Raw genomic sequence first — 16,549 nt, forward strand, 5'->3', positions numbered from 1 at the left:
TCAGCCGAGTTAACGTGACGTTCTCACAGCCGCCGTCTTCTAAAAACCGCCTCACCAGCTCGTTTTTTTTTTAAGTTAGAGGAAAGCATGCAGTTCACCTCTTACCTGGCATTCCTGAGTTTCTTTAAGTTTTTTAGTTGTTATATCAAAGTTGTGAACAGATATTTTTTAAGAAAGTGCAATCGAAGAGATTTAATAATAATAATAATAAAAAAAAATGTTGCAACATAATAAAACCTTTTCCTGTCTTCTTTATGCTTTTATATGCCGATTTCATGTGAGTCTTCTGTGTCCAAATAAAACACATTTCAAAGTCAAAACTACTGGTAACGCATTCAAACCAATAACTACACATTTATTTATTTATTTTCTTTAAATGGTTAAAAATGCAGTACACTCATTTGACCAAAGCCTTAATAGGAAAAAATCACAAAAAAGCTGCAGTCCAACCCATTAGCCATATTCTTTCAAATCCATATTTTAACCTCGAACGTTTGGTGTTGAGAAAAATCTTCGTCGGCTCCGCAGTTTTGTTCTCGAATCTCCTCCGTCATCGACATGCAGAGCTGAAACACTGTCAGACTGGACAAGTTGTCAGGGGTTTTCTGTCGGGGATGGATGGGAGGCTGGAGCTGAGATGAACAGAAGAAGCCTGAGTTTGTCCACCAGGGAGTGCTATCCACAGGACTGGAGCACATAAGATGCCTCGTCACTAGTTGGGGTGCGTGTGACTGATTCTAGGGGCCCACAAAAAAAAACTCCAGCGGGAAATGAAATCCTTTAGAAATGTGGTTATGAGAAAGGTAACAGGTGTAGGAGTGATTCACAAGTTTATTCACTGTCCACCAGAGAGCCCAGTTCACTGGGATGGATACAGGAAGAAATGCCCTCGTTGCTCAGTTTTGATAACAGAGAGGAAGAAGATAACAGAGGAAGGGGGGTGGATGAAGGAGAAAAAATTCAGTCATAGAGATAACAGTGACCTAGTACAGAAATGGATTTCTGGGAGCGGCTCTGTGAGGTATTGTGACAGAAAAAAAAGAGGTTGTGTGTGTTTTGATGCCTGAGAAAAGTGCGGTACACTTGTTGCAGGAAGATTGTCTTTAAAAAAAAAAAAAAAAAAAATGATGAAAACGAGGCTGATGACTGAGAGGAGAGACTGAAATTTCAGTGATAATGGGAGGACAAAGGCGAGACTAAGGGAACTGAGAAGAAGAGGAAGAAGTATGAAAGAGAAGTTGAGAAGCATGTTGAAGGTTGCACATGTTGCAGCAGAAAGAGCAGGGGGAGGGATGGAGGGATGGAGGGATGGAGGGGGAGGGGGGGGGGGGAGGGAGGGAGGGAGGGAAGGCTGGAGGTGAAGTGGATGAGAGCTAACGGCGGTCGGGCACACTGAATAATGAGGTAAAGGCTGGCTTGTCTGGTCCTCGTGTGGAGTGGAGCTCACCTGGGAGAAGATGGGCCTTTCTAGGCATACATGGTCAACTGGAGCCACTGCAGACAGGGAGAAGAAGGAAAAAGGGGTCAATATAATGAGCAGAGGACAAAAAGCAGCAACAAAGTGTCCGAAACACTGAAATTTGCAAGCTTACAAGTTTTTATCAATGCAACATTTCAACCTGCCATGAATTTATATTAGAGTTAAGACGAGAAATTCAATCAAGAGCAAATAAAACTCAGCTACGATTCACTGTAACGTGCTGTGATGCACAACTTTACAAACAATCATATACATTTATAACTCCATAGTGTTTAATTTTGGGGAAGTATGTGTTAAAGTAACAGTAGTTTGATATATATGTTCATCTTCCTGAGTGCGATATACAGTAATTCAATTATTTTAGCAATGAGGTCAAGATCAGCAGTAATCATTAGAGCGGTAGTTCCCCTTGATGATAAAGCATTGTCTACTAATAATCCTTCATCCTAGCATGTATGTTTATGAGTTGTGTGTACAGTATTTAAAAAGGAAATAGACAAGAGGAGAGAAAAGTCTGAAAATATTTGCTATCTGATGTTGTTTTGTCTTGTTTCCTTCTCCAGTAATAATCTCACAACTGAACCACTGCATCACATGTTGCCTTCCACAAGATCTTGTAGAATAAAACTCTTACAGTAATGTTCAGATGTTGAGCTGTTACACGCTGTAGGTGGAAAAATTTGACTGGCAGATTTCATACAGTTCAAATAAACCTTTTCCATCACGTTGACTAGTAGTTGCTTTTGGCTTCTTCAGTTGTTTATGTAAGACTGACTGTAAGACCAGCTGCTCATTGAGTTATATTCTGTTATAGAGTTGTGGATGTTATTTCCTGTGTGTCCACACCGACACTGATTTTAAGAAAAAGACTCTGACTCTTTTTTTTTTGCTTCTTGTCAAACACTACATCCAATAAATCCAAATTCAATAGAAGAAAACCATCATTTTCTGTTCCATGAATGATGTTAAAGACTATATTGACTTAATCTCCTCTTCGCTGAATAATAATCTGTTAAAACCATCTAATTAAGACTAATTAACGGTTACAATTTGTTGGTTTTTGCCCTCATTTACTCTAAATACGCTTACTTTGCTCACACTACCTATTTATTGTGATTTTGGTTTTTTATTTATTTTATGCTTTTTGTTTTGTACACATGTTCTGTCCTACTAAAATGTTATACTATAAATAAAGTTTATGGGGAAAAGGGTGTATTATATAATTCAGCAGGTTTAGAAGAACATTTTGATGCTTTATTTAGAGGAACGGTGCCCAAAAATAATCAATGTCTTTGTGCATATTGGAAAACTACGTTGCACAAGCTAAACTGTGGATGTGGAGACGTGTGGTTTATAGGTAGCGTGTTGTTGTAGCTCTTCACTTACCTCCAGGACACTGAGTCTGATTGTACCATCTCCATCCTGATCAAAGGCCTGGAACGCCCCTAGAGAGAAAAAACATTGCAACACTGCAACTATGATTCAATACAATTCAAGTGTGATCCACCTCAGCCCACATACTGAACGTTACACCAGGAAATTTCAAAAACGCACCGTCTGGCGGCTCAAAATCATGTTTAACCAAACAGGAGGGCTCGTTACGCAAAGATACGGGTAGAGGGTGTCATCCCTACATTTAAACTAGACACAGTTGGCCTCGTTTTTTCTCGCTAGTCAGCCTTTTATGAGCTATTGTGCTAAACAAAGATACCGTCAGAGGCAAAGAAGCAACGTTCTTTCTCTTGAATTTCCATTTTTAACTTCCTTGTGGAACAAGAGTGTCTGGATGTGACTCCAGAATCCGGACAAATACACTGAATCAATTGACTCTCACTGAGTTTGCAGCTTTAAGTGCCAACTGACTTTTAACCCCTTAACTTCAATGGATGAATTCTCCCTTTAGACCTGCTTTAACTGTTTTTTGGCCACTTTTAAGTTCATATCTTGAAAATGATCATTCATTAGGAGTCATGTTTCTGTCCAACTGGTGAATGTAAGTCCAATATTCACTCTCTTTTAGCTCTGTTAGGGGAATATCTGGCTGCTAAATGCTCCACTATGTTCACCGGCTAGTCTACAGCTAACTGTGTCTGTTTGCTGTTTGGTGTTGAGCAGGTAGCGTACAGTTAGTTTTTAGAGCTTTTTCTCTGAAATCAGCAGCCTATGAGAGTGCTGAGAATGAACTGAAACAGTAAAGTTGCAGCTGGAGAGCTAAACAATGAGCTGAAACTCTCTAAACATTTCCATAAAGCCGAGAGGAGCAGCAGAGACAGATGATAATTCTCTGTAGGTTCATCACTACAAGCAACACCTCAGACATAACACGCTGTCATTTCATACATTGTAATTATGAAAAATATTGATTATTGCCATTTTAAGGTTGGACAGTATTGCATCTATTCGGTATCAGATTGCTCCACTTCTATATTGAAGCTGTTTGATATTTACATTTACAAACTAAAAACTGCTGAATCAAAGTGAAACAACTTATTTCTGGAAACTCAACTACAACAGAGTGAAGTTCTGTTGGTTTGAACAATGTTTGGCTGTAACTGTATGAGTCAAAAATTCACACATAATGGAATAAAAAATATGAATAAAATGTGTGATGTTTGTTTGTGAAACTGAGATACTGTTCACATTCTGACCCTTCACAGTTTGTCCTCATAATGAGTCTCTATAACAAACTTCTGAACCACAACTCAACTTAATACCTCATTAGTTGTTAATAAACTGGTGATTAATCCTTATTTCAGCTTTCAGAGAGCAGAGTATACTTGAGGTTTTACACTATAGGTTTATGGAGAAAAAACATATTATGGTTGTATGATACATAAAATAGGAGAACTTAACAACTATCATGATTTCACTGAATGTTACTGAATGTGAAGAAAGCAACATTTTTTAATAAATACAGGTCAAATTGAACCTGAAACACCTTCTGCAGTATAAACAAAAATGTGAATCAGCTGTACAAAAATTAAAAAAAAAAAAAGTTATAGTCAGTTCTGGGTAACTTTAAGAAAACTTATAACATTTCAGGCTAAAAAAAAAGGTGTATTAGGGTGTTTTTACTGCTCTCAAATGTATAAATAGGTCAAATTTGACCTGAACACTACTGTATGTTAAATAAGTGATGACAGGCTGGAGGAGTCATTTTAAAACATCCTCTCTCACCTTCAGTATGTCAGCTGATGCTCTACTTATTCTCAGTACGGTGATGTGTTTCAGGCACTGACTTACTGAACATGGCTTCAAGCCGAACCAGACAGCTGATGAAGCTGTCGAAGTCGATGTTCATGTTCTCGTTGGCGTAGCGCATGGTGATGATGTCATACAGCTGGTTGTTGAGACGGAAGCCTGAGCGGGACATAAGACACATGACTGTACAGTGACAAGAACATTTAAAGGATGAGTTCAAGCTGTAAATTCATCTTCAGCACATTCCTACAGTCTACAAACAAGTTTAAATTAAAACCCAGGAAATGTGATATTACAACAAAAGATAAATGACCTTTTAAAGGTCATGAGGTAACATAAGGTCATGACTGATGACCTGCCATCAAGAATATGTCTAATATTTCAGAGATCAGATACAGACTGATGCTTGCTTTCCAAATTAAAAATACAGAACATTGGCATCAAAAATCTTTTTTTTTTTAGCAGGTTAATCACATTTAAAGTCAGATCTGTTTTTTGTGCAGAAGTATTTTTTTTTTAGGTTTTGTGATATATTAACCTTAAAGGATCAGTTCACCCAAATCACAAAAAACTAAACAAAAAGAAACGTTTGGCCCTGTTTGCAAATAGTTTTTGCTTTATAATGCTAAAGTTTTTCCAGACACACAGTCCTGGTTAGTCTGAATAAAACAAAACTCAATTCTCCTCCATTATATTCAGGCAGCAGGAGAAATCTGAGACGGATCCCTCAACATCTAAAATATTTGCACAGATAAATACCACCAGGTGTAAGTGAAAAAAAAACCCCAAGTGTTTTTGTAATTTGGTTGAACTGACCCTTTAAAATTTTCTAATTCTTCTGTCGGTGTTATTACCTGCGTCGTTGACAGCGTTCCTCATCTCGTAGCTGTTGATACTACCAGACTGGTCTGCGTTATAGTGCTTAAAGATTCCCTGGAAGAGAGCATTTGTGCATTTGATGTGTCGACAACAACCCTGATGAGAGCGAGTCGCTCGTCTTTAAAGATTAAGTTCGACATCAATGAGAAAGTGAGAAAGTGATGACGCTATCATGAAAACATAAAGAGAGAGAAGGGAACCTGCAGTCCCACCTGCCACTGTTTGATCTTATTCCACAGATGTCTGAACTCCTGAAGATTGAGTCTGCCTGTCCCATCCATCTGAAACGAAGCAGTTAAGACCGAAATAATGTGCGTATCAAGGAGCGTCAGTACTGCTCTGTTAGATTAAAACATTATTTCAGTTAAAAACATTTTAAAAATCCCCTCCAGACATGTTTTAAGATATATATATATATATATAAAAATACTCTGCTTTGAATAATAATTTCTGTCTTGTAATGTTTTTGCACAAAGTCCTTAAAATGACTGAAGCTGCAACATTTAGTCGATCAACAGAGATTTATTTCTGGTGACAGATTCATTGTTTTGAGTCACATTTTAAGTTAAATTTTCTGGTTGCAGCTTCTACAATGTAAATATTTTCTGGTTTCTTAAGTCCTTTATGGCAGTAAAATGGATATCTTTGGATTGTGGACGGTTGGTCGGGAGAAAACAAGACATTTTAGGTTACATCTTAGACCAAAAGACTAATCGATTAATCCAGAAAACAATGAACAGCTTTAGTTGCGGCTCTAAATATAAACATTTCCTCCTTCTCCCTCGGTAAAAAATCCAGAATATATGAATGTATGCAAATATCTCTAACTTTAAGTTTAACTGTTGGACACGAGATGTTTTCTATTTTACTGAAAAATGATTGGCTCCAAATTAGTTGTGATGTCACAAATCATGCTCGTAGGGTACACGACTTTTGAAAACAGCCTCCCAGTGTCAAACTCTGCACATACATCATTCTGCACAGTGAAGCTCAAACATCCAACTGAAGGAACGAGAAGAAAAACACATTTTTGAGTGGAGGGAGAATTTCAGTGTCACATTTGAGCAGCAAAATAACGTTATGTTTTGTGTGTGTCTGAGAATTACATCACTAACGTACAATATATCAATTAGGCAGACAAATAGGCACGGTAAAATATTAAGTTAATTATTCTAATTAAACTCCATTTGCCAGGAGTAAACAAACACTTTGGGTAAGACCACAAGAGGTCACGGGGAAAAAGCACACTCGATACTGAGAAAATGAAAGTACGACATGTCTCTGTGTTTGTGGGGTGAAATGAGGCCTAGACTACGTGAGCTTCCATCACAGACCCTGCCATGGGTCTCGGCAGGTTGTGCCTCCTACAGACAACACAGCCAGCCCGATGCACTCGATACAAAGGATACGTCCATCAGAGCAATCATGCTCCTGCAGCTCTCCAGGCTGAAGCCCTCTGTGTTCAGGTCCTTATCTGGAGGGAACAAAAGGACAGAGAGAGAGAGCTGTAAAAGATTTAGAGGTAAATAAGTAAAGGATAATGTACAGCGAATGAACTCCGGCAGGGTTTGCAGGACCGTGACGCGAAGCATCACCCTGAATCACCCGTTACAGTATAACTGAAGGGTGGTGACTCAGTCTAAAGCTGAGGACTGACATGGAAAAACTGGTAACAGGTCAGTTTATTAGAGGGGACTCACGTTTAGTGATCACTCTGTTGAGAACGTTTTTCAGTTCGTTGGCTGTGATTTCCATGTCCTGCAAGAGTTATTGTAAAATTCAGAATGAGACATTATGACGCCAGTATTACCCATCAACACAGTCAATGATTAGCAGCTACAACAATTAGGAGAGAAGAGAAAATTATAAAATCTCTGTCTGTACTCACTTCGCCGGCTATCTCCTGAAAAATGGTCCGGAACTGCTGGTCCTCCTCGCTCTCTTCCCCCGCCGAGGCCGGCGCCGGCTGAGGCGTCATGGAGCCACAAAGTAGAAGGAGATGAAGAGACAAGAGGGGGAAGAAAATGTAAAAGGAAAAATGCGGAGATCAAGTTTGTGAAGGACTGTCACATGCATATAAGCTGCATAAATTAGGAATTTTATACTATTTAGCATTAAGAATAATGATGCTGGGTGAACGTATTGAAGGAATAACTTTAATATTTTGATGTGACATGGACACTGGTTGGCAAGATGGTGCAGAATACTGCATTGTTTTGTGCATATGCATGAAAATGCATGTTGGTTTCAAGAAAATGAAAAACTAAAGATGTATTAGTAAAGATAATTTAAAAAAAAACAATAGGAAGCTGCTCTCAGAGAAATGTTCAGACACTTCTAACATTGTAACTCCACAAACTCTGGAAAGGAAAGGAAGGAGACTTACCACTGGATGATCGGCCTCAATCCTGTTCTCTATCTCCCTGGGTGAAGACGAATAAACATTAGTCACCATGGTGACAACAACATCTCATCTGGACCATAACTTATCTGTTTACTACAGCCAATCATGTTATTTTCATCAGATTGTTAAACACTATTATATAAATAGTCAAGTGTAGCTTTATCACACCGTTTCTGAAGGCTTAAATACTCACATACTCACATAACACCATTCCACAAAGATTTAAAGAAGCTGTGAATAAAATGTGTTAGTTTAGTACAACCTGATGCCTCTTCTAGTATTTTCTCCTCATTTTTTCTTATATTGGGCAATCTTGGTCATAGTAGGTGTCATCTCCTTGATTTTATAAGGTTTAATATCAACCTGTAGTTGATTGTGTGCACCTGTTTAGACAAATCTAGGTCAAAACCAACAGAATCAGATGGGAGGGGTCCACAACACTCATCTGGTGTTTAACGTATTTTAATCCTAATGGCATTGAATTCATATTATTTGCAAAAAATGACCCGTGTGAGATCGAAAGCCAAGTTTTGTAATTCAAAGCCCATCACAGGGGCTTGTTTTACTGCACATCCATCACAGCCTGATTCACAGCCAGGTCCTGGTCCGTCAGAGTTCAGGCCGGCTCCGCATGCTGTCTGGTCCTCCAGGGCAGCAGTTGGATGTTTGTTGAGGTTGGAGTATGCAGTATTGAATATTTTTGAAAGTTTACCATTGCATGCCCAAATCTGAAGTCGCTTGTCCTAAAAAAGATTCCATAACAGCTTCGAACTGGGGCCGATTTCTTCGAGCTCTACAAATCAAATCTCCGTTAAAATGGTTTGTTCTTGTTGGTTTTTGTCCCACCCATCAAGCCCCACCCGACAAATCCCACCCCAATCACAAACAAACAAACCTGCACTGTGAATGTCTAATATACCATTAAACTTGCTATTTTCTAGGTTAAATAAATCCTGTTGCTGTTAATTTACATATCAACAAGTAGGGCTGGGTATTGTCTGAAACTGATCTATAATAGTTTTATGCAGGTTTTTATATTTTAAGTATTTGTCAGGGCTCTAAAATGTTTCTTTTGGGGTACAACTGTAAAATATTAAAACTTGACTAGAAATTTCAACTTGACTTGATGATTCTGCAGACAGAATCAGGTCATATTCCATTTATTTATAATAAGAAATGCATTAAAACTACAAAAACCCCTTGATATTGATACAGCTAAAACCTCTCAATATCCTCTGATGGTATTGATTTGTGTTGTTCTTCAATACCCAGCCCTACTCAGAAACAGGATCAACATCAGCTGAATTAAATACATACTAACAAACATATCTGTATTACTCTAACAGGGGAAAACTGTGCATCCATTCCCTCCTCACGCAGCCCAGCTCGCCCCCTGCAGGCCACCCTGAGCGCCCTCACCCACTCACTCTGAGGTGTTCCTCTTTTCAGAGAAGACTCGCAGGATGAACTCTCCCTCCTGGTGTGGCTCGTACGTGGAGGGAACGATGACGTACTCTCCGGGGCTCAGGCAGAAACGCTGGGTCACCTCACGCAGGTTGATGTAGGACTTGCAGCGAGCCTTGGAGGAGTTGAACAGGAAGAAGTCCTTCTGCATGTGCTGCTTGTTCCCGTGCATCTGGGAGAAGAGGAGGGAGGAGAAGTGACTAAGTGTTAGAAACGTAGGATGGAAACGGGCTTAAAAGTCACACAAATGCGCAAACACACACACAAAACTAAAGATGAGGAATTCAGAAAGTTTACTGAAGTATAAAACTATATTAAAGAACTCATTAAAAGTTAATAATCACACTTGGAAAACAAATGATGTAGAGTGCGATTAACTTGCAAACTGGTGCTCCACTGTGGGAGTTTCTTTCACGCCGTCCTTACCTCCTTTGGCACCTGTGGGCAGACAGAGTAGACGTTAGTGTTTGTGTCAAATGGGGTGTTAATTAAAACCAAAATTTTTATTATGGTGTGAAATTTACAAGAACAAATAACAAGATGAAATAGCAATTTCAAAAATCTACTTTTTCCCAGTTTTGACCAGGAGGATTATGGGATTTACTAGAAAGAAAACATTTTTGAAAGTTTTCTGACTTTTCAGTATAAAGCATCTGAACTGATGTGATTTAAAAAAAAAACACTGTAAGTGTACTGTAAGTCATAAGCAAGTTTAAACAAACATTGAGAATTCAGTGAAAATACTGTCAAACAGTCTCTGAATGATGAATGAAAACCGAACAGGACACCTCATAAATGGCAAATCCGATGGTGAAGAGGTTGGCTCCCATCTTGCGCTCTTTTCGCCTGTTCTTCTGCATCAGCGCCACCACGAAGGTGCAGCCCGCTTCATTATCCTCAGGATCATCATCCTCCTCCAGCAAACGAAGGCGGTACTGAGGATTGGTCCAGAAGGTGTCTGCAGGACATTTAGGAGGTTTTTACAAGTGTGATTTTTGTCCTTTTTATACTAATTTCTCAATTTCAACGTTTTCATGCTTTGTTTTCTAATTTATGTGCTCTTAAACACCTGACTTTTTTTTTTTTGTATGAGTATCTGTATAAAGAGCAGCAGTCCAAAACAACATAGCCATCAGAATTGATACCATATTTAAAGCCAGCACAGTTCTCCTGTTTCTGGGGTCATAAATGTCTGAGAAAGGAATATACTGTTGTGTGAATCTTTACAGTAATATACCTGGGTAGTTCCTGCAGCCTCCAGCAGAGCAGCCTCTCACCCAGCGGCCCTCGTTCACAGAAACAGTCCACTTGTGGATCTTGTCATCCTCCAGGGCATTAGGGGTGAGGTTACAGATCTCGATCTTGGTGTAGTTCTTCTTGAAGTCCTCGAATGACATCCTGTACGGGCACAAAAAAGACCAAGACAGGATGGATACCTGGCTAAAATCTCTACAGCTGATGTCATTTGATTCCCTTTAAAGTTACTATAAGGAACTTTCATTTTGTGTTGATTTAGTGGCTCCTATGGACAAAAGTGATAGTGTTTTCCTGGAATAAAGACTGCATTTCCCATGCTCTTTCTCTGTTTCTCTTGTCTTTTTTAAAATGAGTTGGGACGCCAACAACAAGTCTAACTTTACTTTTAACATTATCAAACAAAAAGAAATGTCCTCCCCTTGTCCTAGTAACGTCTTTGTACTCTCTCATGTACTCCCAACGCAACATTTAACGTAAACATAGGCTCTTCCAGTCGGCGTGCTGTAAATCGTTCCATCAGATTTCGTGGGGAATCCGACCTGGTGGCAGGCATTTAGAATAACTATATAGAAATAGCCCATTTTCTCGCTGATGGTCTCATTTGTTTATGTAGGTCATATAGAGGCATCAGAGGCATCATAAGACGGTTTTATAACCAGTTAAAAGTTCCTTGTAGTAACTTTAAATATCAATAAAACTCTTGCTTTCCTCATAATGTCAGCAAACACACTCACACACAGGTGTTAATCAAGAGTTTCTACTGTTGGAGCTTGAAATATTTAATACCAATGTCATGTATTATTTGGAGATTCTTACTGCTTTCTATTAATTTCTATTCAAATCATGTGAACATGAGATCCACATGTTCCAGCTGTAATATTACAGTATAAATATGCCACTTACCAGAACTCTCCATCCTCAGCACTCTGGTGCTGTAACTTCTCTTTTTCAGTCTTTGACAGTGTGGTCCACTCCTTAGAGCTTTAGGAAACAGGAGAAAAAAAATGTTAAATTACCAAAAGCTGATCAAAAGACAGTTAAATTGGAAATCAAAAACTTTGGGGTGAAGTTGGTCAAAAATTCCTTACTTGTCACTCCAGGGACCGTTCCACTCCACCTGACCCCACGGGTTCCTCAGTCGCACCAGACGAACTTTAGACTCCTTGTGCTGAGAAGATTTACACTGTTGAAAATTTGGAATATTTCAGATTCTCACATTTAATCTCATATTGTTTTTACGTAATTTGCTGTTTTGGACACATTAATGTGACCCCCAGTGTGAATTGTCTTACTAACACTCTCCTTGTTACTGTGCTGTTGTCCTGCTCCACCATTTGTCCTGCAGCTCTGCAGAGCCACAGAGTTGAAACAATTACAAAAAACTACACTCAGTATTGTCATCTTGCTCAGTGGCCTGCTTTACCTCCTCCACTGCCGTCACAGAGTAGGCGTGACCCTTCACGAGTCCCGTCACAGTACGCGTCTCAAAACGAGCTGGAACCAGAGACTGCAGATACACAAAACACATAACGGACCATGATGAACCAAAAAAAGAGACAAGATTTAAAGAGAGAAATAAGTAAACACATCCAGCATTTTAGTTGAAGTACAGGTGTTAATTAGCAAATAAACCTGATATGCAGATAATCCCATCAGTCTAAATCAATTTGCATAACAATAATTCTAAATGAGCAACATAACACCATCTGAAAATCTTGCTTTTGCTGACATCCAGTGGCTGAAGCTCTCACTTTACTGCTGTGCAGGCTGTGTTCAATGCACCATGACATTACTTTAGGTGCAGTTACAGATGCAAAATACTTCACGTGTTAAAGCTCTCAACCTCTGTATCATGTCTGACTCACATCAATGGAGCATCCCATGAGGGAGCCTCTCTCCAGAGCTTTCTTCATGATCTTGTAGAGCTCTTTGGGAGCTTCCTTCATCTCGTAGAACTCAGTGACTCCACCGGTGAAATCTTCCATGGCCTCAGTGGTGTTTCCACCCTTCAGGGCCTCATAGGAGCCATGTAGCCTGGACACAGACAGGGGAGAGCATTTCAACTTCAACTGTTTTGTCACCTTGCAGTCAGGTAAAACACCAAACACAGACTTGAACACAAAACATAATAAATACGTAAAACATGTAAAGACATGCTAAAAAAAACAAAACAAGCTCACATAAAACGATAAACATAAAATTTTGACTTACATTACATCCAACACAACTGATTTAGATAGCCCCAATCTTAATACTTTCTTAGACAAAGTCAGATTTCACAAGACTGCAGCACACAAAACCTACAGGAACCAAGAAAGAAATCAATTCTAAAACTGTAGCGGAAATGTCTAACATCTACTGATTTATGTAGCTGAGAAATATTAAGCCATTAATTTACAAACCGATACAGAAAAATAAAAAGGTGTGGTACCCAATTGTTGTCATTCCAGTAAGTGTTTTAAGAAAAGTTCGACCTGTCCTTGATATGCAGTCAAAGGTAAACAATCAGTATAAAACCTCTTCTGTTCTCTTCTATGTGCTCAGTACTCACTTGGCGTAGGCCTTCTCCAGCAGGGCGCTCCAGAACTCGTTCCTCTCGGCAGACTTAGTGAAGACCAGCTGGTTGTTGAAGGTCGGGATGCGGTCGTCAATGACGACATCAACCCAATCGCCATAGCGCCAGAACTGGAGGACACAAGGAGGTCAGGGAGGAGAAACAATGCTAAGGATCAAGGAAGAGAAGCTGATGACATCCCTATAGCTTTTACACACTTTAAACATTTGAATCAAAGGACCTTCATCAGGATTATTTCTCGATACGTGAGTAATGTTATAAATCCACTAGTGAGGAATGAAGGAATGACTGAATTTAAGACTTTGTGGAAATACATGAAAATTAGATGGTTGTTTCTGACCTGGAAGTGGAAAATGCCGGCGTAGCCCTCTGAGAAGCTTTGCTCCTGGGGAACAACTCGATAGAGAAGCTTCTCATTTAAGGTGAGACAGGCGATGGCAGCCAGCAACCAGCAGTCACCTGAACACAGAAAATCCTTTCTCTCAACTCTCCTCGATTAGATGTTAATGTCTTTTGAGAGTCACAGATTATACATAAAAATAGTAACCTCAGGAGGAGTGATTTCATCTGATACATAAATTCTGCCTTTTTCAGATTCCTACTGCATGGATGTAATTGGAAAATGTACCACCTGTCCTTCACTCAACCAGAAGATAAATACCTAGATGAAGAACTTGTACCTTGACAAGTGTGATTTCCCTAAAACAAAGACTGAGAGCAACTTCTCTGATGGACATATTTTGTTTTGCTGGAGGAAAAGACCACTACTGAGTGCTGACGTTTGTGTTTTCTGATTGTCCAGGTGTGTCACAGGGTGTTAGCTGCTGGGCTGGGAACAATGTAAGTTTTTCAACGGGGAATGGTTAACAGTGTCTGCCAGGACCTTTGTGCTTTTGGTCCCCTTTATTTGCAGCCTGAACTGAACAACAATGAGAAGTGCTGCTGGTTGGATTCCCTTCCAAAAGAGTAAGCAGAATATGGGGAGGCCGCTGCAGGCAGAGAGGCCGTGTGCGGGGGATTGATGGGATATTTGCTATCCTGTGATCCCCGAACTGCCTGAATACAAACTGTGACTGAATGTTGAATACACCCAGAGTGATTCCATATAGAAAACACAGCTATACCCTTTCCCCAACCTGCCATGTATACTTCTGCTTCTGCTACTTCCAAAATGATGTTCAACAACTGCCAAAATAATTTCATGCACCACTGAACAACGACAAATGGCTGTTTCTGATCTGGAAGGGGAGGAAGATGCTAGCATTTTAAGCTTCTAAAGGTAGATTTCCTCCTATTTTTTGCGCCACAGAAATCTTGTCCTATTAATTTTAACTCTCCAAGAGCAACCAAAATTAAAACCTTCAAGTTCATCCTGAATCCTTTGCGTCACTATGAAACTTCTACTTCACAGAATGAAAAACACTGTGATGCTGTGATGGTATCACTGTGCCAAAAATGTAAAAAAGAGGCATAATTTACCAAGATCTCCCTGGCAGATGTCTGTCCTACTGGCTCCTCCAACAATGAACTGAGGGTTCTCACAGATTTCCTGCAGACAATAATAAACACAAAGAGGAGTTAAGGATCAATCTCATATCTGCTAGTAAGGACTGAGGTTGCTGTGTGAAGTCCTCTGAGATAAACTTGTGATTCTGGGTTGTATAAGTAAACATAACATGACTCCATCTGAGGCGAATACCAATTGGGGCAAAGTTACAGTTGTTTCCAAATAGGTAAGTGATAAACATTCATTACAGTAAGAGCTTTCAATTTGACTCCGATCTATCCACGTAGGACTTGCTGGGAGAATTTTAATCCCAGAGGTGCCTCTGTTGACCATCTGCATCTCCAGGTAAAATCCCGCAGCAGCAGTTAGTTTTCATCATAATATAATCCCTCATTAGGATGGAAAAAATGCTGTTATTTCCATGCAGGTTTGATGTTGCTGTGTACCAAAAAAATTACGTCCCACCTCCCACATGCGTGATCCATCCCCTCTTTATTTAAATTTGTGATCAACGTGTCCGGTATAAACCCCATCATACCTTGGGCCTCTTCCAGACGATGTTCTTGACCTTGTTGGACTTATGTCCGAGCTCCTTGAAGCCCAAAGACTCCACAGTGGCCGGGAAAGAGTCATCCTCAAACAGGTTCTTCCTCTGAAGGCACTCCTGTCTCAGGGTGTTGAAGTCCTGGCAGTTGAAGCGGAGGGGCTTGTTCAGAGACCCTTCCCCGTCTCTTCTCTCTCGTTCCCGGATCAACCGGTCGCAGAAAAAGCCAGACGGTGTATAGGGCATCTCGTCTCAGCTGACTTTTTTTTTTTTTTTGAAAAAACTGGCTTTTGCCACTTGTACTAAAGTCTTACAAGCCTAAAAACCCTGGCATAAATCCAAACAGCTAATGTCTGATTGGCTCTTTCTTTGTGTGACGTCCCCCTCCCCTTCGTCACAGAGCAGTTGCAAAAGCTTGGTGTGAAAGAGACATTCGCTCCACATGCATTCACCTTGCATTACCATGCACATACACACACACATACGCACAGAAACTCACATCACACAGATGTATATTTGTTGCGTTCCGATTGGCCGAACTGAACAATGATCTTCCCCTGGCTGTGGTGCTCCAGTGCCATCATTGTTGGGTGACACAAAGGCCAGCGGGCTGCGCCAGAGGGCATGTAAAGAGTGGTCGGTAGATGCCCTGCCTCAGCAGAAGGCATTCAACCCCTTTAAACCTATTCTCAATGGAGCTCAATATTGAGCAGTCTCAGCATAACTAGAGCAGGCTAACGCTATGTAGAGGAGTATCATCCATTTTTAGCACCAATCAGAAAAGTACAACTTCGATCCAGTGTTTTGGGTATTGTTAAACAGCACAGACGATCACCAATACACTGCCAATGTACGGTATATGTTTGCAGTGGATCATCTTGTCTTAAAGAGCCGTTAACACTAAAAGAATCTTTGGTCGGATATGCTGCTTCAGAGGTGTTTTTTACTTTCAGACAAGAAAAATACTCTGGCGGAAAAACACTGAAAAAGATAAAATTAGAAAAAGATAAACGTAAAGAAACGCTGATTATTTGCACAGCATTATTAGCCTTCAAGAGCAGTTATCAGTCTTACCACTATCTAGTCTAATAAGTTATTAAACAAGGATGCTTCTCTGTTAAGCAGCAGACAGCTATAAAACAAAAAGCGCCAGGTGGACACTGACATCAAATTCTTGCTTTTAGAATAACTTTCTAATGCACTTCTTGGTTGTCCTTTACATAGCAGTTCCCTAACAA

General features: G+C 39.9%; 1 protein-coding gene across 1 annotated transcript; it reads right to left on the reverse strand.

Annotated features, from left to right (window-relative positions):
• Nucleotides 1–1,350: 1,350 nt before the first annotated feature.
• capn3a (calpain 3a, (p94)) lies at nt 1,351–15,557 on the reverse strand. The gene is made up of 21 exons (XM_042387782.1): nt 15,306–15,557; nt 14,740–14,809; nt 13,601–13,719; nt 13,237–13,370; nt 12,551–12,719; nt 12,109–12,192; nt 11,774–11,868; nt 11,589–11,666; nt 10,666–10,826; nt 10,217–10,386; nt 9,855–9,866; nt 9,392–9,600; nt 7,947–7,983; nt 7,449–7,526; nt 7,261–7,318; nt 6,970–7,034; nt 5,773–5,841; nt 5,536–5,614; nt 4,724–4,840; nt 2,867–2,925; nt 1,351–1,494 (listed from the first exon to the last, which is right to left on the reverse strand). Exons 1-21 carry the CDS (start codon nt 15,555–15,557, stop codon nt 1,468–1,470), a joined length of 2,142 nt encoding a protein of 713 aa, XP_042243716.1. The 3' UTR covers nt 1,351–1,467.
• Nucleotides 15,558–16,549: the final 992 nt, after the last annotated feature.

Source organism: Thunnus maccoyii, chromosome 16 (assembly GCF_910596095.1).
Source record: "Thunnus maccoyii chromosome 16, fThuMac1.1, whole genome shotgun sequence".
Lineage (NCBI taxonomy): Eukaryota > Metazoa > Chordata > Actinopteri > Scombriformes > Scombridae > Thunnus > Thunnus maccoyii.